The sequence below is a fragment of the Lontra canadensis genome, unplaced genomic scaffold (genome assembly GCF_010015895.1).
Source record: "Lontra canadensis isolate GAN:19392208 unplaced genomic scaffold, GSC_riverotter_1.0 scaffold6, whole genome shotgun sequence".
Taxonomy (NCBI): Eukaryota; Metazoa; Chordata; class Mammalia; order Carnivora; family Mustelidae; genus Lontra; species Lontra canadensis.
In genome coordinates, this window is record NW_022631000.1 from 22,658,992 (window position 1) to 22,685,349 (window position 26,358).

Consider the following 26,358-nt stretch of genomic DNA (forward strand, 5'->3'; position numbering starts at 1 on the left):
GTCTCTATCTTAGGCTTGTTGGGGGATCTCCCTCCTGTCAGCTTTAAGGCTTCCTGGAGAAAGTGATATCTTCGGTAAGAACGTAAAATTGATTTACTTTTCAATTAAAGACCAGAATGAGGGTGGGAGAAAAAGCCCGGAAGTGAAAAAGTGTGATAAAACCTGAGACTGGAAATAAATTCAATTGGACTGGAGAATGCAAAGCATCATTCCAATTTAATTTTAATGCATGGCACTTGTCACTTTCTGATCATTTCTTGTTTGCTTATTTGTCTGTTCTTCCATCCCCATTTGCTCACACAGAAGCCTTAAATTGCTGATTCCTCATTGCCAGGTACATATGAGTGTTCACCTTTACTGAGGACCTGCCATGGATCAGATCCTGTAATTAGTGCTTTGCTCATGGCCACCCAAACTCCCTTCCTTCCCCAACACCCCCCCTCCCCACCGGCAGACGACAGTTTATTTCCTCAGAGTTGGCTCAAATGCTCCCCTCTCTGTGAAACCTCCCCATCTCTTTACCCAACGCTTACTCTCAGAATTACTTCTTTCAGGGTCCTCCCCCTCTTTGGTTTCTCTTTGCAGCATCAATTTAATTCTGGTTTTCTTTCCCCCATTCTTAAATTCTAAATCACAGGAAGGCAGTGATTTTTTATTTGTCTCTGTAAGGCTCTCAACACGTTGGACAGGATTTTATACACAAAACAGGGCTCAAAAATATTTTGAATAGATGAATTTTTCTTCCCTTCCTACAGTCCTGAGAGCAATCTTTTAAAACTTCAAGTCTGACATCACAGACCTATTTAACCCTGTTGAAGGCCACTATTCATCTCAGACTAGGATTCTAATTCCTAAGCACCTGCTCACTTCAGGGCCCTATGTGAACTTGCTCCCATCCATCTCTCCAGCCACAACTCTCTCTGTATCTCTTCTAATAAAACTTGTCTGTGTATGGTGACTGCACAAGCAGCCGTACTGATTCATGTTACTAGGCTCCCCCCCACCCCCCAGGCTTTTATTTCAACTACTCCCTCTATCTGGAATGCCCTTTCCACTTTCCTTGCCTGGCTCAGTTCAGGCACGATCTTCTCAAGCAAATTTTCCTTTTTTTTTTTTTTTTTTTTTTTTTTTAAAGTAGGCTTCATGCCCAGTGTGAAGCCCAATGCCAGGCTTGAACCCACAACCATGCGATCAAGACCTATGCTGAGATGGAGTTAGATGCGCTTAACCCATTGGGTCATCCAGGCACCCCAAGCTTTCCTCCTTTGAATACAGATCCCATTAAGAACTTTAAAAAGGTGGTTGGTAAGTAAAGTTTATGGTGCACCTCTCCATTTATGTGATTAAAAATGAAACCACTAAGGCAGGAAATGTAATTTTAAATGGTACACACCTTACTTGTATGCTAGATTTAGAATACGGTCTATGATTTTCTCTCCATCTCCCTCTCTCTGCATGTACCCACTTTGTAGACACCCTAACAGTGTATCGGATAACTCCATGGCCGGATTCTCAGGTTGGGTCAATGCTTATTTTCTCCACTCTCCAGGTACTGGTTTGTCTAAAACTAACTTGAGCAAATTCCAGGTTTGCCTTTCACATTAAGGCGTAAGCCCGGGAGCTGGCGCGAACGCCGTCTTTGGACATGGAGCGCGGGGCCCCCAATCAGCTCCCTAGCCGACCGGTCCGTATTATCTTTAAGGAGTCGTTCACTCCTCACCCAGGTAATTCAACTGGCTCGCACCTATCAACGGCGGGCACTGGGGAAAAAAGTGAAATATCAGCCCGCCCTGAAAGTCAGCACAAGGAGATTCTCCAAATTCTAGGACGTAAGACAGCCAGGTTAAACACCCACTAAACCCTGCGAACTCGTCTAGGTCGGGGAAACTACCGCCACCGGAAGTCACGTGGCACAGCTCCACCCGAATTCCCTATCTCGGCAGTCGACTATTCAGTCTTGCAGGCGCCTCTGGCGGGCTCCACTGAGATCCACTCTTTCGGTGCTCGACTCGCCCGTGCTGCTGCGGCCGCCGAAGGAGGGGCAAAGCTCAAGATGGCGGACAAAACGCCAGGCGGATCTCAGAAGGCCAGTTCGAAGGTAATTTCTTAGAGGACTTCGTAAGTCAGTGAGTTTATCACTGTCATCTGGGGCCTACAGGCGCTTCTGGCCAGCGGGAGGAGGTTGGGGTGGGATTCCATGTTCTGGTCACGACTGTAGGCCCGGGGCCCGACGCACTGTGGTGCGCAGGTTGAGAGGCCTGGTGTCTCCCTTTAGTCCCAGCCTGGATTCGGCTCGAGACTGGCGGACCCGGGGTGGGTGGCCTGATTAGTTCGGCCTGCGTTTGGCATTGGAGTGAAGTCAGGGATTTAGACTGAGGTTTGAAGCCGTGAAAACGCGCCCCTGTATTTGTTGATCTCTGAGGCCGCCGGACAGCACTTGGGAGAGGCGGGAATCGCTTCCCTGTGTTTAAGTGTTTGCCTCTCTTTCCTCGGTTCTTTGGTTTTAGATCTCACACGCTTCCGGTGTCCCTCAGTTTCCTCTTGCCCTCCGGGGAGTAAATAACATCTAGGGCTGCAAGTTGTGAGGGGAGGACCAATGGTGGAGGGACGCGGGGTGGGAAGTGCAGAGGCGGGAGCAGCTCTCCTTTGCAGAGCTGCATCACCAAGGTTATTGCTACGCTCTACACGTGGTCTTACCTCACTTAAGAGGAAGTATAAAATGAGCACTTTTTTTTTTTTTTTTGAGTGTTCGATTTCAAGGACTCAGGGTTTCCTGCATCTCCATGTTGTGTGTTCCACTGAAAAGAGAACTTACAAAGACTTGGAAGCCACTCAAAACTGTTAAATTAATTTTGAGTTAACAGGGAACCGTGTGCACGTAATTGTGAAACCACTGAGCTGTAGAAGTAGTTTAACAGTAGTTAGGTGGTGGTTAGCATCAGGTCTTAGTTGCCATCTCGGGCCGGTCATTTAATCTTTTTTTTTTTTTTTTCTTTTAACTTCTAGTTTCTCATCTTGAACACGATATTAAAAGTAATAGGTATTGCCTGAAGTAGTTATTAAGCTTTTTATGCTAATGCAAGAAGTTGTGTAACACTTAAAGGCTTTAGGGACTGTTAAATCTTGCAGAGTGATTATAAATCGGTTATTAGGAAGTTTAGGGTGGACAGGGCGAGTCCTGCGATTAGTTTGTTCTGAGAAACAACCCATTTTATATTTGTTTTATGTCTAATCACAACCCATTTTATATTTGGTTTATGTCTAATAAATCATAATCTTTATATTTTGTGAATGATGTTCATAATTAGTTTGTAATTAGCAATGTCTTTACCCCTCATCCTTTAATTTTGTAGAAACTGTGGTAGAGGGCCAGTTTTGGCTGTTTTTACATCCTACTTTTACTCCTTGTCAGTTTCTTCCCTCTCCAGTACCTTTCCCTTGGTGTTGAGCGGAATGGTTGGGTACATCGCTCAGGTCACTACCTCACAGAGCCACAAAAACAGCCCTGCTTGCTGCTGTTAGGGAACTGTTGATAATGCTACTACACCCTTAATAATTTGCACAAAAGTTTCACAGCTTTAGTTTCTTTCAAAGTAATATTTTAAGTATCTCCTACTTGACCCCTTGGATACATGGAAAACATTTCAATGTATATGTTCAGGTTTCCTTCTAAAATACTATTTCTCATGGTTTTGTGTGGTTGTTCCTATAAGTAAATTGTTGGATCTTCCAATAATAAATCTTTTCAGTTTATATATTGCTTTAGATTATCATCCGTTCGCGCTATTAAGAGATTGCTTACTGATGTCTGTAAAAGGAATCAGAGTATCTCAGGACTCAAATGATGTTGATGTGATTTTTTCATTAATATGAAGAGCTGCATGATACAGTTGAAGATTATAGATTTTGATGACAAACAAAAGACATTTGGATTCAAATCCTGAATTGGTAATTGACTATATTTGTGGTAATAAGGCAGATTGCTTAAACTCTCAAACCTCAGTTTTCTCATTTGTAATATGGGTGTAATCTCTTTTTTACAGGGTTGATGTAAGGATTAAATGAATAAATGTCTATGAAGTACATAATCTTTGTTCCTTTTCCCTCTACTTTTTGTCCTTACAGGAATTAAAAAGTACTAACTTTTCAAAATTGTGGATAAATTCTAATCCTAAGGTTTAGAATCTAAGTCATCAACTATCATATAATGACTGCCCGCATTGCTGCTTTGTTTCTCACACAAGTCCAGAATTTATTGGAGAGAGTATCAGATCTTTTTGGCTAATACTACAATATTTGGAATTTCTAGCCTTTGATCTTTGTGGTTTGATTTTCTTTCCTCTGGGAGATCAGATGAGTGATGTATTCTATAGTACAGATGGAATGAACAGATTCTTTTGTTTCATGCTCACTCTTCTTTGGTAGTTAAATTCCCATTGATATAGGTTGGGATGCTTTTTAATCATATTTCTGCACATTGAGGAAAATGTTAATTTAAAAATGTACAGGGGAATGTAATGTACAGCATGGTGACTATAGTTAATACTGTATTGCATATTTGAAAGTTACTAAGAGAGTTGATGTTGAAAGCTCTCATCACAAGAAAAAAATTTCTGCATAGTGAAATATGTTAACTAGGCTTACTGTGGTGATCATTTCATAATCTATACAGATACTAAATCATGTTGTGTACCTGAAACTAATATAATTTTGTCGATTGTACTTCAATAAAAATAAATTAAAAATAAAATGTTCAGTATTCAGGATTTCTTTATTGATAATGGCAAAATTATTTGATGTGTCTTAATTGTAATTATTTTCTATTCATTTATTTATTACCAGATTAAAGTATTGCTTTAGAATAGGAGAGGGCTGTTGGTGCCATGTTGTAGCATTGATTTTGGGAGGAGAATAATTGTTTCCTTAGAAAATTGTTAAACATATTTCCTTAGAATTTAATTTATAAAGATTAGTTTATTATTTTGATTTTAAGAATTTTGTTTGCTGGCACAGAAAATGAGGATATGAAGTAAATGTGGTAGTTTCTTTTTACATTTTCTGTATGGGATATACTGTGATCATAATGGAGTTATGTGTCCTGTTATTTCTCTCTGTGACAATATTTCTTTTTTGCCATATTGTCAGAAATTGGGCTAGGTATATGAACAGGTAGAAGATATTGCTGGCTTCCTTAGACATTTAGTGCTGAATTGGTTAGGGAACTGTTTTGATTGCTGATTAATGAAAGTATTTTACTTCTAAGAAACAAGTAAAATGAGGATACATTCAAGGCTTCTGATCCTTAGGTATTTATTACTGCTTGTGTATATTCTTTTGTTGGTACCTAAAGATACGTAAGATTTAAATATCGTAAAATACTCTATTTTTAAATTTTATTTTTATTTTATTTTATTTTGGGGGGGGCAATAAAACAAGGTTTATTGAGTGACAGCAGAGTGATAGTACAGAGCTCCCAAGGAGGGAGGGGACCTGAGATGGTTGTCCTAAATATGATAAAATACTCTAAATGAAACAAATCTTGAAAATTAGGTTCTTCATGGGTTGCTAGTTTTAGTTTAGATTAAAAGTTTGTTATGATATGATTGTAATTTTATCTTAAAATATAAGGTAGATAGTTTTGTGGGTGGAAGTTTGTTTTTTTGGGTGGAGAGTTGAATTATGAACTTCTGTTTTCTTGATTGATACTCTTTTAGAGTATTTACAGCACTGGTGCTTGAATGTAACTTTTTTTTTTTTTTAAGATTTTATTTATTTGATAGAGACACAGCGAGAGAGGGAACACAGCAGAGGTGGTGGGAGAGGGAGTAGCTTCCTGCTGAGCAGGGAGCCCAATGGAGGGCTCCATCCCCAGGACCCTGGGGTCATGACCTGAGCCTAAGGCAAACACTTAAGGACTGAGCCACCCAGGCACCTCTTGAATGTCACACTTGATATGGTTTTTAAAAATTCCCATCTTACTAGATTAATTGTTTTCTGAAAGTCCAGTTTTTCTTTTCTTTTTTTATTCCTGAAGATTTTTTTTCTTCCTGGAAACTAAATCCATGGAACATTCTCCTTTACCTTAGTGGCATATGAAAGAGGGGTTCATTTGGTGTGCAACTTGAAGACTGCTGCCTCTCTACCACTTTTTCACAAAGAGCATTGCTTTTTAAAAATAAAATAAAAACTTGGCTACAGGATATTAAACTCGAAAACATTAATATTACAAATAACTTGCCTCATTCTATTTTTAAGTAGTTTTAATATTGCAGATCAGACATGTGTTAGATATTGTGCTGAAATAATTTTTCAAAAAGCAAGATGCGTTTGCCAGTAGCACTCAAGGCTGTTTGGTACTGTTAGCTGTCTCTTCCTTTAGGAGTTAAATTTTTTCACTAGACTTTCCTCAGTTTATATTAACTATGGGATATTCAAATGTACTTACAACTTTTCGTGTATTGGTTGTGTTTTGAATATAACTTTAAAAGTAATTTCGGGTTTTTATTTAACTTTATGTTACATGGTACATGTCTTAGTGATCTATAAAGTTTTTTTTGAGAGGTGACCCTTGGTTTGCCTTGGAGAGTGATATTAAAGTAGGTGGCTGCCACTTGTTAGTGAGTGGAAAGCAAAGTATGTTGATAGTGGAGTGTAACAATTTTGTTGGGTAGGTACTTGTTCTAGTAGGTAAAGTCAACCAATATATAGAGGCTCCATCACTTGGCAGATCTTGTGCTTGACTTTGAGAAGAAAATATTAAATGAGACTATACAAATTGGGGAGTGTGCTGTCTAGTGGAAGAAAAGTCAACAGATAATAGCATGAAGTAGAGGTATCTAAAAGTTTAGAGAGAAGTGACAGCTGGTTAAATGGAGGGTGGGAAGGAGAAGGCTTTAAGAATAGAGGAATTTGGGTGCCTGGGTGACTCAGTTGGTTAAATGGCTTCCTTCGGCTCCGGTCATGATCCCAGGGTCCTGGGATCCAGCCTCTGCTCAGCAGAGAGCCTGCTTCTCCCTCTTCCTCTGCCTGCCTCTCTGCCTACTTGTACTCTCTATCTCTCCGTCAAAAAAAAAAAAAAAAAAGGAATTTGAGTTCTCAACAATGAGCAGAGGTTTGAAGGATAGAGATAGGGATATAAAAAGAGATGGGTGAGGTAAAGAAAAATAAATCTGGGAAATGGATAGGTAAGTGATCTCATTTAGTCAGTGCATAGATCACTTGCATAGGGAATACAAGTTGCTGAGATGGAAAGATAAGTTTGAGATAAATTGTGGAGATTTTGAATGCTGTGGAGTAAAATTAGAGAGCCATGGAAAATTTGAGGTAGGAAAGTCCTTTAGGAAAGAATTCTTGGGGGTATACTTCAGGAAGAATTTGGGAGTGAGGAGGACCACTTGGAAGATTATTGTAGTGCTCCAGATAGATAGTGCTCCAGATTGAGGATTGTTGCAGAAATCTCACCTCAGATCTTCTCTGGGAAGCTTTCTTAACTTCTTCCCCACTCCCATTAAGATTTGCCTTTCTCCTCTTCTCTAGTGACCATTGTTTTACTTTACTCTATTATTAGCTCTTAAAGGCAGGAGGTATGTCTTATTTTACTTTATATATCTAATGTAAGTCATAGTACCAGTAAATGGTTGAATTAAGGGAAGAGCTGGGCCACAGTTGTGTCTTTAGAAAGGAAGAGAAGAGTCCCCATAGAAGAGCTGTATTAGAGGCAGGATGAACAGAATTTGACTTACGTCATTATGAGGGGATACAGGGGTCCAGGATGATCCTGTTATAAGGCTGTTGCTGGCTAACACTTATTGAGTAGTTATTATGTGCTAGACACTTTTCTAAGTGCTTTACCTGTTTCTGTCCTTCACAATAATCCTATAGGCAGGGTGCTATTCAGCTTTACAGATGAAGGAAATAGGGCCAAGTTTACAAAACTGGTAAGTGCTAAAACCAGGAAGTCTGATTCCAGAATCTGTGCTCTTAAAAACGTTTTACTGCTTCCATATTATGAGTGAGTGAGAGATACAATCCACTGTCAGAAATAAAGTCAATAGGAGAAGCTTTTGGAAGGAGTTTTAAATATGTTGAGTTTGAGGAGCTTGCAGATATTCGGGTGAAGATGTTCAGGAGGTAGTTTGAAAGCAGATTAGAACCTAGGAGAGGGACTAAGGTTGAAAATAAAGAATTAGAAGTCATCTCAGTAAAATAAAGGTGTTGATGTGCTTCCTGTGGGAGAGATTGTTAAACTTGTGGACATGTAAGTTGATGCTTCAGAGGACACTACATCTCTACTGTCTGCTTTTTCTATCCTGAGATAAATTTGTCGTGTGTCTACTTCTTCTTCTTCTTCTTCTTTTTTTTTTTTTTTTAAGATTTTTATTTATTTGAGAGAGAGTGAGAGAGAGCATGAGAGGGGAGAAGGTCAGAGGGAGAAGCAGACTCCCTGCAGAGCTGGGAGCCAGAAGCAGGACTTGATCCCAGGACTCCGAGATCATGACCTGAGCTGAAGGCAGTAGCTTAACTAATTGAGCCATTCAGGTGTCCCTTGTGTCTGCTTCTTATTGTCCTAAGCTTCCCTTAATTCTGCGGATTCATTTCTTTTGGGTCTTTTCTTATGGATGAAGAACTGTGCTCTAGACTTCAAAAGATCTGAAAGCATCATTAATTTGTTGTTCTTTAGTTAAAAAAACGTAAAAACCAAACCCAAGACAAATAATATAGTCAGTTCTAGGTTACGAAGAGGGAGAGGTTCAGCTTCTGAAGTAGTGTTATATTTACTGTTTACTTGGACCATTGGTTTTAGAAGTTGGTTATTTTAAAAATCTTAGTACTATTTTCATCTCTCTAACTCTTAGGCTTAAAGAGTTCCCGTTTTAAACGCTGTGTAATTATAGCTGCTAATCAGTGGAAAACGTCTGGTTTGTAGTAAATGTGACCAGGGTGCCATCTTAGGTTAATTGAAATCAGCTGTGCATCTTCATAAGCTGTTTTTATTGTTATTTATTTTTTTAAAGATTTTATTTATTTGACAGGCAGAGGTCATAAGTAGGGCAGAGAGGCAGGCAGAGGGAGAAGGGGAAGCAGGCTCCCTGCCAAGCAGAGAGACCGATGTGGGGCTCGATCCCAGCACCCTGAAATCATGACCTGAGCTGAAGACAGAGGCTTTAACTCACTGAGCCACCCAGGCGCCCCCTGTTATTTTTAAATCCTAGAGATGATGATTTGGATATGGTGACCTAGAAGAAAGACCAGCACTGTTTTAGCTGCTCTTGCAGGCTTATTCTTCCGGGTGAACTTTAGAATTATTTTTGGCAACCCCTATGCCCCCTTGGAAAGATTTTCCTTTGGGGGGTATCGAGCTGTTGAATGAAATTGCATTAAATATGTAAATAAATTTGGGTATAATTGACATTGTCTTAATAATGGATTTTCCCATCCAGTAGTATGATGGGTCTTTTCAAAAGGTGACTTGAATAACCGAATCCTTCTGTAAAGTTTGTGTTTTCTTCACCCGGGTTGTGTACATTTTTTTTTGTTGTTGGTTTCTAGATGTTTTATACTTCTTGTGACTATTGCAGTTAGGGTATCATTTTTGTAACTTAGCAGGTTTATACTAGTATATTGGCAAGCAGTTGATTTTTTTTTTCTCAATCTGTTCAGTGCCTTGACTGAATTTTTTTTCTTTTTAAGAGTAGTTATTCTCTTTGATTTTCTAATTTCTAAGTGTGTGCAAATAGGCACATTTCAAACTGTTTCACAGTGTGTTTCAGAGAATTAAAGTTAAATATTAAACAATTTCTTCTTGGGTTAGATGTGAGGAGGAAGTAAATGAGGAAGCATACAATAAAGTTGGATATAGAAAAAGATAGAATAGTGATGGAAGGTATGTCAGTGCTTGGTTGTCTTGAGTTTATTTTGCTTAGGGCCCAGCACAGTGGAGTTCAGAGGAACAAATTGATTCAGAGTGAAAATCTGACCAGCTTTTCTTAGCCTTAAGTTTAGAGAAGGTAAGTAAAGCAATAATGTGTAGACTTACATGAGTTTTGCTGTATTTGGTCTTTTATATATCTTACAAATCTTCAATTTTCTTTTAAAAATTAATATAATGTTTTGTGCATTTTACTTGAAATCTAGAACTTGGAGGTAGTGTCAGATATTTGTGGTGTTAAGATTCTTGGTTTCACTTTTAATATTTGACTATACATAAAAATAAGTAAAATCTCACTACCCAATACTTTGCAAAATATAAACAACTCAGTGACAGTTAAATTCTGGGACTGCCAAGTAAAAATTTGGGACAGATGCCACATGTTATTTAGTTAATAGTCTTGCAGCTTGGCTTCTTTGTCTGCATAGTGAAAAAAACAAAATATTGCGTGCCATATGTAATTTGATCTGTAGATCAATTAAGAAAAATAAGATGAGATTTTAACAGTTGACATTGTTGGAAAGTACCATTATTTGAAGACAACTTTTTCTGTGCAACAGTCAGCAGTAATGGCATGCTGAATTAGAAGCAGTCTCCTTAAAACAACTTGTAAATGGTAATCAGCAGTCGATTTGATAAAAGCCTTTTCTTTCTCTTGAACTATTTCTGCAGTAGCATTTGTACCTTTTACATTGACGGTTTACGTGTGGATTTTCTTGTTACTAGAATCGGTTTCTTATATGACTGGGTAGTTGGAAGAAGGAAGGGAAGTTTCTTTGCTGCATAACAAGAGTTGCTGCTCTGTCAGTGTTGTGGCAGTAAACAGTGTATCTTAGGACTTGGAAAGAGCTTTTGCAGGAAAATCTGTCATAAAAATAGTGGTTAAGTTTCCAGATTACAGTTTAAAAAGTTGATTCCTCAAATATCTCCCACTCTCATTTGTATCATATTTTGGCACATAGGCATTCTGAATTTTAAAGAATTGACTTGCACATTTATTTTAGATCACAATTTTTTTTCTAAGTTCTAGATTTCCTTTGTCCGGTTTTATTAGCTGAGGCGAAATTGCTTCGAGTTTGGGAAGATTAAGTTGTGTAACTTGAGACATACTTGTTTTGTTAGCACAATATATTTTCAGATCATTTAAATATTGACTTTTTAATAATTGCAGACCAGATCATCAGATGTTCATTCATCTGGGTCTTCAGATGCACATGTGAGTATAAAAGGCAATCTGTATCTTTCTTCTTTTTTTTAAAAGTAATCTGTACAACCATTGTGGGGCTCCAACTCATGTCTCCCAGATCAAGAGGTGTATGCTACATGGACCGAGCCAGCCAGCTATCTTTCGTTTTTTTCTCTAACATTTAGTTTCTCTCTGTATCTCTACATTTATGATTTTACTTGCTAAATAAATACTATTATATTGTCTCTGTTTTCTACCATGTTTTTAGCTAGGTGCCCTCTTTTTTTGTGTGTGTTCTATTTGTATAAGTTTGCCCCCTCAGACCATATTAGTAACCAAGTATGTATGTATCTTTGTTTTTTTATTGTGCTTATAAAGTTCTGTACATATACAAGTGTTTATACTTGTACATTGGTTATGGTTTGTGTTATATGCACTCATTCTTTTTTCACTGCATGATATACCTGTTGGAAATCCGTCAACAGTTAAGGCTCTAATATAGTCTTTCTGCTGGCATTGTAATATTCCATAGGGAGAAGTACACATGATTTTTTAAGTTGTATCTCTTTTGATGGGCATATACTTGCTTAAAGCTTTTTGACATTTGAACAGTTCTTCAGTAAACATTCCTTTGCATGTTATTAAAGCAGTGCTGAAAGTATGGCTTTCAGACTCTTAGGGGTTACTGAGAATTTTTCCTGGGTTTTGTGAGTTCAGCTATTTTATAATAATAAAAAGACATTTGGCTGTTTGATCAGGTTGACATTTGCATTCGTGGTGAAAAGGCAGTCTATGGGTAAACTGTTAGCATCTAACATGAATCAAGCCAGTGTTGTCAAAATGCATTAGTAGTCATTGTGTTCTTCCCCACCTGGCACAGTAAAAGTAAAAATATGCTAGTTTCACTTAAAACTGTTCTTGATGAAGCAGTAACAGGTATTAATGCTTAATTTTATCCTTGTGTGTGGGTCTTTTTTATGTTTTGTGTGTTGAAATGGGAAGTATGTATAAGGCACTACTTCTCAAAGTATGTTTGTCTTGAGGAAAGGTGCTTGGTGGATTATTTAAGTTGAGAAATGAAAACTGGCCCCTTTTTTGCTGGCATACCATTTTTACTTGAAGAAACAACTGACAGACTGGTAAATCAGACTTGGGTATTTGGCAGATGTTCCTTTAAAAATGAAGAAAACAGACCTGTTACTTCAAAGAAAACAATATTTGTTACTGATATAAAATTCGAGCTTTCAGGTACAAGTTAGAATTATTAAAGACTTTACCTGTACTGAATAACTTTTCTGATGAAATCATTGGTGATATTAAGGGATGAGAGTTTTGATAGTGTATAGTGAAATTTGTCACTATTTGGACATTTGGGTTATTTGTGATTTTAGTACTACGTAAGTGATTTTAAAAACTTGTTTCACTTTTCCTGAAGATGGATGCATCTGGACCCTCAGAGAGTGACATGCCAAGTCGGACACGACCTAAGAGCCCAAGAAAACATAATTATAGAAATGAGAGTACCCGTGAAAGCCTTTGTGATTCTCCTCATCAGAATCTCTCAAGAGTGAGTGTTGATAAAGATAAGAAAGGATTAATGATTTTAATCTGTCCTTGATAGAACTTGGTGATTGGTATTTTGGTTTTGTACTGTTTGTTCCATCATGTACTATTTGAAAATAGCATTCTTTTTTGTATTTGGGTTAATGATGGACTCAAGTTCATGTAAGGAAATTTTTTTTTTTTTTTAAGATTTTATCTATTTATTTGACACAGAGAGAGAGAGATCACAAACAGTCAGAGAGGCAGGCAGAAAGAGAGGGAAACAGGCTCCCTGCTGAGCAGAGAGCCCGATATGGGGCTTGATCCCAGGACTCTGAGATCATGACCTGAGCCGAAGGCAGAGGCTTAACCCACTGAGCCACTCAGGCACACCACCCCCCCCCGCCTTTTTTTGTTTATATATGAGATAGGATTCTTGCAAAATTTAAAATTTTATTTAAAAACCAAGGAGTGGGACGCCTGGGTGGCTCATTCAGTTAGGCCGCTGCCTTCGGCTCAGGCCATGATCCCAGAGTTCCACATCGGTCTCCCTGCTCCTTGGGGAGCCTGCTTCTTCTCTTGGCCTCTGCCTGCCACTGTGCCTGCTGTGTTTATGCACGCTCGCGCGCTCTCTCTATCTCTCTCTCTCTCTCTCTCTCTCTCTCTGTGTCTGGCAAATAAATAAATAAATGAAATCTTGGAAAAAAAAAGTAAAAATATTAAAAAACAACAACAAAAAACCAAGGAGTGTTTTGGATATGAAATGGTTAATGGTCAGATTTATTGTTCCTCCCTTATACCAAACACTTACTGAACCAAGTACCACATGCCAGTCACGAGAAATAAATAGATGGGTAAAACGCAGTTCTTGCTCTTAGAGAGCTTATAGTCTCACTGTGGGATTTAAAGAGGGATAGGTACTATTCAGTATGGTTAGTATGGTGCCCAGGGCAGTATGAGAACCCAGAGAAGGAGCTTCTTTACTACGTGTATCTGCAAAGGGTTCTCATGCTCTTTTAGTCTTTTTTTCTTTTTCATATACTTTTTCTTGTGATTAAATTTGGGGAATTAATAAATTAATAAAAATTAAATTTGGAAATATAAAGAAGGCAGTCATCACCAGCCAGTATTAACATTGATAGCACTTTATTTTTATGGTATAATATTCTAAGCATAAATATATTTTTACTTTACTAAGATCCATTTTACAAGAATACATTTTATTTATCTATTTATTTTTAAAGGATTTTATTTATTTATTTGACAGACAGAGATCACAAGTAGGCAGAGAGGCAGAGGGAGAATCAGGCTCCCTGCTGAGCAGAGAGGCCAATGCAGGGCTCGATCCCAGGATCCTGAAACCATGACCCGAGCCGGAGGCAGAGGCCCAACCCACTGAGCCACACAGGCACCCCAGGAATACATTTTAAAATACTCTTTTCAAAAAACAACAACAACAAAAAAAAACCTCTTTTCAGTTTTTTTTAATTTTAGCAAAAATTCTTTGAAACTTTTTATTTATTTATTTTTTTAAAATTTATTTGACAGACAGAGATCACAAGTAGGCAGAGAGGCAGGCAGAGAGAGAGGGAGGAAGCAGGCTCCTTGCTGAGCAGAGAGCCAGCCCCATGCGGGGCTCAATCCCAGGACCCTGGGATCATGACCTGAGCCGAAGGCAGAGGCTTTAACCCACTGAGCCACCCAGGCGCCCCTCTTTGAAACTTTTTAATGGATGATTGTATTTCTTTATGTAAACATTCTGTAATTTCCTTAACCATTTTTCTCTTTGGTGTGTAAGTTTACCTCTTAGAATATAGATAAATAAAATTTGAACCCTTCTGATTTTGTTTTGTAAAACTATGTTTTTCATTGAATTTATATGTAATATTACCATTTGCTTAAAGATGCTGAATGATGACCAAAGATTTTTCTTTCTACTTTGGGGAAAAAATTTACTTTGACTCTATTTGTAAAACCTCATTTTGGGTTATAAACTTATTTTTTCAAAGTAATTTTCTTTAAAATAATTTGTAGCAGTGTTAGTCTTCTGTTCTGCTTCTCTCTGGGGCAGGCCTATTTAAAAACCAGGGGATTGGGGCACCTGGGTGGCTCAGTGGGTTAAAACCTCTGCCTTTGGCTCAGGTCATGATCCCAGGGTCCTGGGATCGAGCCCCACATCGGGCTCTCTGCTCGGCAGGGAACCTGCTTCCTCCTCTCTCTCTCTGCCTGCCTCTCTGCCTACTTGTGATATCTCTGTCTGTCAAATAAATAAATCTTAAAAAAAAAAACGGGATTGATAAAGCCTGATCTTTAATTGGTTAACTTCTTTTTTTGGTAGGCAAGAGCAAAACCTTCGGATTTCAACTACAGATTAATATTTTAGGGTGTATTTAATAGACATTACTCTCTTAAGTTTATGAATCAAAATCTAACATTTAAATGAATAACTGAACAACTAAAGATCTATGGATGATTTTACTTCTGCTGAAACCTGAAATATTACTATTATGTTCATAAACATCACTATTGTTGATGAAGAATGAGTTAATTTACTGAATTATAGAAGGAAGTGATGTGATTTGTGGTACCTGAAATGGAGGTTATAGATGGCATTTAGATTCCTGCTACTGAACTTGGAAATAAATGCTGCCTTTTCCCTATTTGAATGTCTGTTTTCCACCACTGCTTCTTTTGCCCAGAACCATCTTTACTTTTTCTCAAGTGCTTTTATTCTTGCTGCCGGCACGTTGGTTGAATGAGTTCTAAACCTTGGCATCTCTCTCTCTGGTTTTTAACCTTTTTTATAAAGATAATGGTTTTTGTATGTTACCGGCCTTGAGCTAGCAAATGAAGACATTCTTTAAGGAAGATTTAGAATCAAGCCCAAGGTAGGCACTTGATGCTTAAGAGTAGTCTCAGTTTCTCTGCTTTACAGTGAAATTTCTTTTAAAAAGTCATCTAATCTGAATACTTGGTTATCATTTGAGCTGTACCAGTTAATAGATAGTATTAAGTATAATAGATATTAAGTATTAATAGATAGTATTAAGAATGTGTTTGTAAAGGTATGCTTTTTATTTCTTTTCATAGCCTCTTCTAGAAAACAAACTTAAAGCCTTCAGTATTGGAAAAATGAGTACGGCTAAGCGAACTTTAAGTAAGAAGGAGCAAGAAGAATTAAAGAAAAAGGTAATGTTTAAATTGTATTTTCAGTTATCCTTGGAAATGTGTTCTCTGCTGCACGGACAGTAGAGAAATGGCTTTTTGTTCTTTTTTTTTTTTTTTTTAAAGATTTTATTTATTTATTTGAAAGAGAGAGAGATCACAAGTAGGCAGAGAGGCAGGCAGAGAGAGGGGATAAGCAGGCTCCCCGCTGAGCAGTGAGCCCGATGTGGGTCTCTATCCCAGGACCCTGAGATCATGACCTGAGCCACCCAGGTGCCCATTTTCAAAGGTTCTTGACCAGGGTATTCTCAGCTCCCAACACTAAGTCAAATCTGTAACACAAGGTACATTTCGAGGAGTTCAGTTTGTATCCCTGTCTCCTCCACTGTCTCTTCTGTGTAAGATTTGGCTCTTTTCTGGTCTGTTCTTTTTGTATAAGCAAATGTGTGTAAATAGATATTATACTCCTCTTTCTTAGGTGATCAGTAATATGCTATATCCACTGTACTTTTCTCCATCTTTCTTTTTACACTTAACATTGTATCTCAGAGATTACTGCAGGTATAATGAAATATTCCTTGTGTTTTTAAATAGCTGTGTAGACATAGTAATTTTTCACTAAAATTCTATTAAGGGCATTTTTGTTTTGGTCTTTTGCCATTACGGATAGTGTTGTTAATGGATAGTGTTAATGGATAGTGTTATGCACATGGTTTTTTTTTTTTTTTTTTTTTTTTTTTTTGCTAATTTGTCTTTGGGATATATTCCTGTAAGTGAGATTATGGGGTTGAATGGTAAATGTATAAATGTAGCTCTGTTAGATATTGTCAAATTGCTCTCTATAAGGGCAGGGACATTTTGCATCTCTCTCAGTAATGTATGAGAGGTTGTTTCCATATAGCTTTGCCACAGAGGATGTTTTTGAAGTTTTGGCAGTCTGCTCAGTGAAAAATGGTATCTCAGTGCAGTTTTAAATTTGCATTTCTTTTGTAAGTAAGGTTGAACAGCCTTTATGTTTGTTTCTGTGAGCTGTCTGCTTTTATGTAAACCATTTTTTCTAGAATTTAGTAGTACTATTTTTTAAAGAAACTTTGTATATTAAGTATATTAATACTTTGTCTTTGTATGACGCAAGGTGCAGTGTTTTTTCCCAGTCTGTCAGTTGTCTTTTTATTTGCTTATGGTGTTTTTTCCCATGCAGAAACTGTTTATTGTTATGTAATCATATTTATCAGTTTTCCCTTATGATTTCTAGTTTTCAGTGTTTTTCTTACTCCTAGCTTATAAAGGAATTTCCTTATGTTTTTTCTAATACTTCAGTAGTTTCTTTTTTTTTTTTTTTTTAAGATTTTTATTTATTTATTTGACAGAGAGATCACAAGTAGGCAGAGAGGCAGGCAGAGAGAGAGGAAGGGAAGCAGGCTCCCTGCCAAGCAGAGAGCCCGATGTGGGGCTCGATCCCAGGACCCCAGGATCATGACCTGAGCCGAAGGCAGAAGCTTAACCCACTGAGCCTCCCAGGCGCCCCTGTAGTTTCTTTTTTTTAAGATTTTTATTTATTTATTTGTCAGAGAGAGTGTGTGCAAGAAAGAGAGCACAGGCAGGGAGAATGGCAGGCAGAGGGAGAAGCGGGCTCCTAGCTGAGCAAGGAGCCTGATGTGGGACTCGATCCCAGGACTCTGGTCATCACCCCAGCCAAAGGCAGATAGATGCTTAACCAATTGAGCCACCCAGGCGTCCCTTAAAGAGTTTCAGGTTAAAAAATTAAATTTGATTCATTTGCTGTTTCTCTTGGTATGTGATGTGAAGAATTGGTTCATTTTTATCTTTTTTTCAAATAGTCATCCTGACATCATTCATTGAAAAGTCGTTCTATTCTCCATTGATTTGAGATGCTTCTGTTATTGAATACTGAATTTCCAAGTGTTTTTGGATTTACGTCTCTATTTTCTGTCTGTTCCATTGGCCTTTTATGCATACATGTTTTGGGGACATTGTGAAGAGTTAACAATGAAATTGTTAAGGTTCTTTTGAGCTTTTTTCCTAATGCAAACTGTGGAATTAATTGCTGCTCAACTTCTGATATTCATGTCTTTGGTTTGTGAAGGAAATCTTTATTATCACTGAATTAAATCATCATGCTTTGGAAACATCAAAAACCTTAAAAGAGTAATGTATTACATAGTTGTCCTGTAGTTTGATTCTTGATGTCTCTAAACAAATTTACTTGGTGGTTCCTTTTCTAGTTCCATAAATTGCCAATAGAGGATCAAAGTGTCTCTTAGTTTCAAGGTTAATTAGTATCTAACATCTGCTAAAGATTAGATATTACCTATTAGGACTGCCTAACCTGCTTTTCCCAGTGAAGGGAAAGATTTTGTTTATTTATTCCTTAATGAGTTTTGCCTTGTTTACAATAATATTTTTCGTACGAAGGGTATTAATATTTTCATATGTTTTTAGGAAGATGAAAAGGCAGCTGCTGAGATTTATGAGGAATTTCTTGCCGCTTTTGAAGGAAGTGATGGTAATAAAGTGAAGACATTTGTGCGTGGAGGTGTTGTTAATGCAGCTAAAGGTTAGTGTGACTATCATAGTCCTTGAGCAAACCCAAAATGTCTTAGTAGAATGATTGTAGGTAATTATGAAAGATGTTTGTTGTCTTTTGAATTTCACATTTCCTTTCTATCAGCACCCTCTAGTGTTGATACTAATTATTAATTAGTAGGATAAGTAGCCAGATGTATATTAATGAGAAATTCGAACCAGATAAGTTTTGAAGATAGTACCTTTCATTGTTGAATACAGCAAAACACTTTGCAAAAATTTTAATATATTTCATAGTTTTATTAGTATTTTTGAGAGTTAAGGTGGTAATATGAATTTAACTTTATATTTTGTCAGTAGTGATATAGCTTAGTGCTTAAAGCATTTTACTAATTTCTGTTTATTTTTAAATAAAAATGATAAATAATAGGAAATTATTTTTGAAAATTAGTCTTGAAACTTAACTATTTTAAATTTCAGAAGAACATGAAACAGATGAAAAAAGAGGTAAAATTTATAAGCCCTCTTCAAGATTTGCAGATCAAAAAAATCCTCCAAATCAGTCATCCAATGAAAGACCACCATCTCTTCTTGTGATAGAAACCAAAAAACCTGTAAGTCATACCCAGATAAGTGACTTTTTATGTTCAGAGATGATAGTGCCAATGATTTTTTAGTACTTCACTGTAAGCAGGACTTTGGTTTCTTGTTTTAATTATTTTGGGAGTAGATGTTGAGTTTTGGTATTTAATCTTCCTAGAGAATTGATAATAAGTTAGAGTACAGCATGTAGACAGTATTCTTTTCATGTTCTTTGAACAGTGAACTACTGGTGTTTTAGTCATAATAAGTAAAATGTTGATTATATTTTAGGTATAAATATAATGGGATTGTCTTTTTAAGCAATTCTGAACTGAGGTATTTAAATAATATCAACATGTGTAGTGGCAGTTATCTTGGAAGACTATATGTATTCCAATAATGTATCTTTTGCCTACAACATTTTTGGAATTAGTGTCAACTAGTGGTACTTTCTTTTAAATATTCTCAGTGTCAGAAAATGGTGGGGATTTTTCATGGGGGTTAGAAGGTAGATGTGAGTCATCTCATTTGGATCCACACTCGGTGAAGAAATATGATTACACTGAATGGTGAGACTGACTTTTCTTTTTGTGACTTTTAAAATAGCTCTGAAAGCAGTGGAAAAAAGCAGTTTTATTGGGATGTAATTCACATACCATAAAATTTACTCTTTTAAAATACAGTTTTATTTTAAGGTGTGTTCACAGTTGTGCAACAATCACTAATCTCTAATTTCAGAATGTTTTTATTTTCCCAGAAAGAAACGTTACAACTATTTTTAGTCATCCCCTACCTCTGACAACCACTAATCTACTTTTTGTCTGTTTGGATATGCATATTTGGGACATTTCATGCAGATGGAATCATATAACATGTGGCCTTCTGTTTCTGACTTCTTAGCATAATATTTCAAGGTTCATCTGTATTCTAGCATATAGTAGTATTTCGTTCCTTTTTTAGATGCATAATACTCTGTTTTATGGGTATAGCACATACTGTTTATCCATTTATCACTTGACATTTGGGTTGTCTCCACTTTTTAGCCATTATGAGTAATGTTGCTATAAACATTTGTGCGTAGGCCTTTTTTGTGGACTTATGTATTCAGTTCTCTTACATATACCTAGAAGTGGAATTGCTGGGTCAAATGGTCGACTATTTGTTGAACCTTTTGAGAAACTGCCAAAACTCATTTCCAGATTAGCTGTACCATTTTACAGTCCCATCAGCATCCTTACGAGGGTTCTAATTTTTACATGTCTTTACCAACACTTGTTAAAATTGTCTGTTTTTAAAATTTTAGTTATCTTAGTGAGTATGAATTTGTACCTAATTGTGGTCTTGATTTGCAGTTCCCTAATGATGTCAGACATCTTTTTATGTGTTTATCATCCATTTGTAGTCTTCTGTGGAGAAATGTCTTTCAGATCCTTGGCCCATTTTTTAGTTGGGCTATTTGTTGTCTTTTCTGTTGCATTTTACACTTCCTAGAGTCAAGTCTCTTATCAACTATATGATTTGCACATGTTTTCTCCCATTCTGTGAGTTGTCTTTGTCCTTTATTGATAGTATCCTTTGAAACACAAAAGTTTTTAATTGTGATGCAGTTGAGTTTATCAGTTTTTTTCTTATGTCAGGTGTGCTTTTGATGTCATATCTAAGAAACCATGCCTCTTTCAAAGTCAGGAAGAGTTATTCTTATGTTTTTCTCCTAGAGTTTTATAGTTTTTGTGCTTAAATTTAGGTGTATGAATCATTTGAGTTAATTTTTTATGTGTGGTGTGGAGAAGAGTACCAACTTCAGTTATTCTTGCATGTGGATATTCGATTGTTCTCACATTGTCCCTGGAAAAGGCTGTTTTTCCCCATTGAATTATTTTGGCACTTCTAAGAAAGGGATCTCAAAAGCAGTTTTAAAAGAGGCGTTCCAAGATGTTATTGATTATTTTAATAATTCATAGTCCTCCTAAGGTGACTGTTTTGAAGAAGTGCATATTTTTGATGGTTGCTCATGGCAGTCACTTGTCAGTTCAGTTACTTTATGTTCTTTAGTTTTGCTCCCTCTAACAGTGTTGAGGCCTAAGTATCACAGGCGTTTGGGAGATAGTTTGTGGCTCCTTTACTTTAAGACTACTGGTTGTCATTTTCTTTAATTGCCTTAATAATTGAATTGTTAAATTCTTAATTGAAGAGAAAAGGAAGTACAGTGAGAACAGAGACATTCTTTTTAATTTAAATAATTAGAACATAATTGGTACTCAAAAATTATTTAAAATGATCTGATTATTGAACCATTAGTTTTGTTTGACCATGTTTTGTTTGGAGTATAACTTGTCATATCCTTCATAGCCACTGAAGAAAGGGGAGAAGGAAAAGAAAAAAAGCAATTTGGAACTCTTCAAAGAAGAATTGAAACAGTAAGTTTTATAGTGCGGAGAATGGCTGTCATAGGTATATTGAGCTGATACTTAGAGATGCAGGTATGAAGAATGTAGAGTACCAGTTAGTTATCACTAAAGGCCTTAACCTATGATGAGGTTGTTTTAGAAATTGTAGTGATTTCTTTTTGTAGGGTATGTTTGAAAATGAATTAGCATTCCATTCAGCATCTAGGTTGGTAGCATAATATGGATGCAATTCAGTTGATTTATCTAATGTCCGGAGTCCTGTTTGCAGTGGAAACAATGTGGTTACTGAGGAGTGAGCAGACTTAACCAAGAAAGAACAAATTTTGTTTTAATGTTTTATTGTTGAATTTTCTTCTCACCTTAGAAGTGAGCTTTGTATTCTAATGCTTGCATGACATACCAAAAATTTGCTTATGATTGTTATAGCTGAGGGACTCTTTCATCTTGGTTATTGGTACTGGCATTTAATTACTCAAAAGTATTTCAAGTTATATGAACATAGTACCTGGATAAATTGTATTCTTAATAAATGTGAATGAATAACTTTTGCCTCATTATTAGTGATTATAAATGTTTTCAACAGAATTCAGGAAGAGCGTGATGAGAGACATAAAACAAAAGGCAGGTTAAGCCGATTTGAGCCACCTCAGTCAGATTCTGATGGTCAGCGTCGTTCTAGTAAGTGGCATTTATTTTAATGTTTATATTTGTGATTAACTATTCTAAACACTAAGACTTGTTTGCTTTTCCCTCTTTTAAAGTGGATGCGCCTTCAAGAAGAAATAGATCATCTGGTGGTAATACAGTTTTTTGCTTTTTTAATTAATAGAAATTGTCCAAACCTTGTATTTTGCAGGTTATAATTTTTTTATCCCTCTTTGTCCTAGTTCTTGATGATTATGCACCTGGCTCACATGATGTAGGAGATCCAAGCACTACTAATTTATATCTTGGAAACATTAATCCACAGGTAATATTAGAAAAGTTAGATGAATGTTGGCTCATATTCTTTATAATTATGGAAGAAAACTACTTTGTCAGTAAAAAAATAAAGTCAAGAATCTGAAGTAAGCAAGTTTGGTGAAACCTAAAGGCTACTGAAGTCTCAAAAATTATCTTACAAAATTGAGCCTTAGTGGTATGGACTGGTATTGTTTTGCTACAATTCTTAAGGGCTTATCTCCCCTTTCTGTAACTAGACTATCTGAATTTGAAATGTCTTACTGTATACTGATTTTATTTATCAAATCAGGATGTGACCAGTGGTGGACAGTGTTCTTTTGAGACTACCCTCTTATGCATAGCTTGCTTCCTTAATGGACGTCTTTTTTCTAGTTTTCTCTTCATCGTAGCAGACTAGTATTTTGTACTTCTTTTATATTTGAATTCTTTTTTCCTTACTTCAGTGTTGCTTGTGTTATGGGGAAAGTGGTGGTTGTTATACATAGTATGCTCTTTTTTAAAAATTTCGGGTTCCCCCTCCCCGCAAAGATTTGAGAGAGAGTATGTGTGTGCACACATGCAGTGGGGAGGGTCAGAGGCAGAGGGGGAAGCAGGCTCCCTGGTGAGCAAGAAGTCCGACATGGGGCTCCATCCCAGGACCCTGGGATCGTGACCTGAGGCTGAAGGCAGATGCCCAACTACTGAGCTACCCAGGCACCCATAATTGTACATGTTTTGGACCTCATTGGGTATTTACTGTTTTCTCTTTTCTCTCTTCTTAATTATGTTGGGTGCTGGGGGGAAAAAAGTGATTAGGTGCTTTTTTTTTTTTTTTTTACTTTCATCAGCAACATATACTTTCTCTTTGCTTTAATTGGGATAATCAGAGCTGACTGAAACAAACCACTGGTGAAGAACAGCTTATTTTAGATGCAGGATCTCAGAAGGAGCAGGAGGGGATATAGAGGTGTACTTTTTCTTTTGCCACCCAGCCTCTTCACCTTGAACACTTACTTGTGTTTCTAGTATGAAAATATTTGTTAATGTCCCCTGAGGGCAAGGTTTTTACCTATATAGGGTCCTAGTACTTGAATGGAAAATTGTAGCATTAATATATCTCACTCTTCATTTTGTAAAAATTTGCTTTCTGTTGCATAGATTTTCCCCTTTTTTTCTGCATATCAAAAAACCTCTTATGCCTTTTATTTTTATTTATGTATTTTTTTTTTAATGCCTTTAAATAGATGAATGAAGAAATGCTTTGTCAAGAATTTGGAAGATTTGGACCATTAGCCAGTGTGAAAATTATGTGGCCTAGAACTGATGAAGAAAGAGCAAGAGAGAGAAATTGTGGCTTTGTGGCTTTTATGAATAGAAGAGATGCTGAAAGAGCTTTAAAAAATTTAAATGGTAAGAAAGTTTCTGTTTCTTTACTATAGAATTCAGACTTTTTTTCTGGTTCTGAAAAGTATAAAAACTCTAGGGAAAAAATGGACCAAAAATGGAAAGGTTAAACATGGGAATTAATTCAAGTTAACAGAAGTCTTATATTTTCTTTTGAGAATTACCAGGGTGACCTTTCTTTTCTTTTTTGCAGGAAAGATGATTATGTCATTTGAAATGAAGTTAGGTTGGGGTAAAGCTGTGCCTATTCCTCCACATCCGATATACATTCCGCCTTCTATGATGGAACATACGCTTCCCCCACCTCCATCAGGACTGCCTTTTAATGCGCAGCCTAGAGAGAGGTTAAAAAACCCCAATGCTCCAATGTTACCGCCACCTAAAAACAAGGAGGATTTTGAGAAGGTAATTAAAAAAATGTACATAGGGCCGCATCTAATTTGTAAATACTAAATCTGTGGTAGTATTTCTTTTCAATAATTTTATAGAAAATGTGTGTGTAATTCTGTTTGACAACTCTTAAAGAAATAAGTAGATGTGTTCCCTGCCTTAGCCCATGGAAACCCTGTATCGAAATACTAGGTCATATTTTTATTTGTGGCTACCATTCCTTTTTTGACCACTTAAGTTTTTTTTCTCTTTGTCCACTATTGTATCCAGGTTTGCTTAAGTGCAGTATCTAAATTTACTTTGTTCTGAGAAAGTGTTACTTTGTATTTGGTTAAGTGACTTTTCATTTAGAAAGACCTAAATAGTTAAACTGTTTGGATGGCTGCTAGCTAACTTAGTTCTCAAGATCTGAGGTATTAGAGTATTTGAGAGCATATGTGGTTTTTTTAAAAAGCAGTTAACTACTCTAGTAAAAGCAAAGGGTGAGTATTTTCTTTTTATTAAACACAAAACCAACTTAATTTCAAGTTTGTAAGAATTTGTTGGTTCTGTTATGAAATAATTACACTTAAAATGACAGGGCTGGTTTTAAAGGCTTGGGAACAAAGTAGCAAACTGTATGGTCAGAGGCAAACAGTTAATTATTTCACAAATTAAAATCTTTATCTGATAATTCTCAGTGTAGTACCTATTTCAGTGCATTGATGTGCATTCTGGCAGGAATGTTCTGATTCTTTGCATTTGGTGAACATTTATTGTTCACTGAACACATCCATTTGCATTTATGTAATTGCTTAGTGTATAATTACTTCAAATGCAGTGATTGCCTGCAAAACTTGTGATTAGATGTGTAGTGTTTTCAATGCATTATGTATATTTTTGCTTGTTACTTGTTAACAATACTCACATATTCTATGTTTATTATCTGATGTGACTTCATATACAGACTCTGTCGCAAGCCATAGTCAAAGTGGTTATCCCAACAGAAAGGTACATGTTTTTCTTTATTATTACTGATCTAAATATAGACAATATCCCCTTCTGAATTAAAAAAAAAAATGGTGTTGAGGAAAAGGTAATATCTTGACTGAGCAATGGTTCCTTCCCAGTACTTTTTGGGGGGGATATTTGACTAACTCTAGTATATTGCAATTTTATGTCATTATCTTTTTGTTTTTATTGTTACCAAAGTAGGGATTTTTATAGCAAGTTAGTAGTTAGAATGTGTTTGATAGATTTAATCTGGAGTTGTTAGTCTAATAATATTAGACTATTGTGCTGGGAAAATAGGTGTTTTAAATGTATCTTAAATTGTATGTAATGTTGCAATTTGACCCAGTCTTTTTTTTTTTTTTTTTTTTTTGGTGTGTGTGTCTTGGTTCCTGAATGATCTGTGTTTAATATGCAACCTTAGTTTGAGTTCTCCTTACTGAAGGGCATAGCTTTGTTTTTTTTCTAATTGATTAGGAATTCTTATTATCCTTATGAACACTGAACATGGCTAGAAATTTTTTTTCATGGTAACAAAAGGTATTTGGAATTCTTTTATTTTCCTTTTTTTTCTTTTTCAACGTAATGATAAAGCAGAAGAATTCATGCTCTAGGTATGCTCTTGCTCAGTCAAGCTAAGCCTTTTCCCAAACACAGGAACACAACACTGGTTGAATAATAAATGAACACAAAAGAATACCAAATTCTCTTTGACATTGGCCTTGGTGAACAACACCAGCTGAACTGTCTGCGGCAGCGGGGGACCAGGAAAACATCATGGGATGGATTGGGAAAGTATACAGTTTTTGACCAGACATTGGTACGATCGACTCCAATAAATGTGGTTTATTATAACTGAGAGACAATTTTTTGGTTTTTTTTTTTTTTTTTTTGTTATTGTTGCCCAGAGTAAGATAATTGCCATTTTAAAATAAAATAATGCACTTTAAAATATATCATCTTTTTGTACTACACTGTTTCATTCTGGTAGAAAAGTCACCCTTTTAAGAATGATGTTAAATACACAATCTTTAGGAAAAAATTGTGATTACAATTCTTTTAATAATCTTGAATTCAGGTTAGCAACAACTAATTGTCAGATTTTGATTTTAAATAATCACATGAAAAACTTTAAATATTCTAAAAATACATTTTATCAGTTTACAAGCCTGTTTAAAACTATAGTGGGTTATTTTTCCACTGATAAAGCCTTCACAGGAAAGTATTTTTGTAGTATTCAAAAAGCATATTCCATAGTAGCTTTACATGTGGCT

The 26,358-nt window shown here is 36.3% G+C and overlaps 1 protein-coding gene across 3 annotated transcripts in view; it reads left to right on the plus strand.

The window, feature by feature from the left end:
- Positions 1-1,975: 1,975 nt before the first annotated feature.
- Positions 1,976-26,358, plus strand: part of U2SURP (U2 snRNP associated SURP domain containing) — a 53,045-nt gene continuing 28,662 nt past the window's right edge. The window contains exons 1-13 of one of the 3 annotated variants that reach the window (XM_032852417.1): positions 1,976-2,098; positions 11,100-11,144; positions 12,550-12,681; positions 15,747-15,845; positions 18,285-18,399; positions 18,849-18,982; positions 21,300-21,367; positions 21,942-22,036; positions 22,120-22,155; positions 22,246-22,328; positions 23,545-23,710; positions 23,898-24,109; positions 25,041-25,084. In XM_032852417.1, the coding sequence (XP_032708308.1) occupies positions 2,054-2,098; positions 11,100-11,144; positions 12,550-12,681; positions 15,747-15,845; positions 18,285-18,399; positions 18,849-18,982; positions 21,300-21,367; positions 21,942-22,036; positions 22,120-22,155; positions 22,246-22,328; positions 23,545-23,710; positions 23,898-24,109; positions 25,041-25,084 (1,274 nt within the window). In that variant the 5' untranslated portion in view covers positions 1,976-2,053. Of the gene's footprint in view, positions 2,099-11,099; positions 11,145-12,549; positions 12,682-15,746; positions 15,846-18,284; positions 18,400-18,848; positions 18,983-21,299; positions 21,368-21,941; positions 22,037-22,119; positions 22,156-22,245; positions 22,329-23,544; positions 23,711-23,897; positions 24,110-25,040; positions 25,085-26,358 lie in introns of those variants that run through there. The other 2 variants (XM_032852418.1, XM_032852419.1) reach the window with 2 other exon arrangements.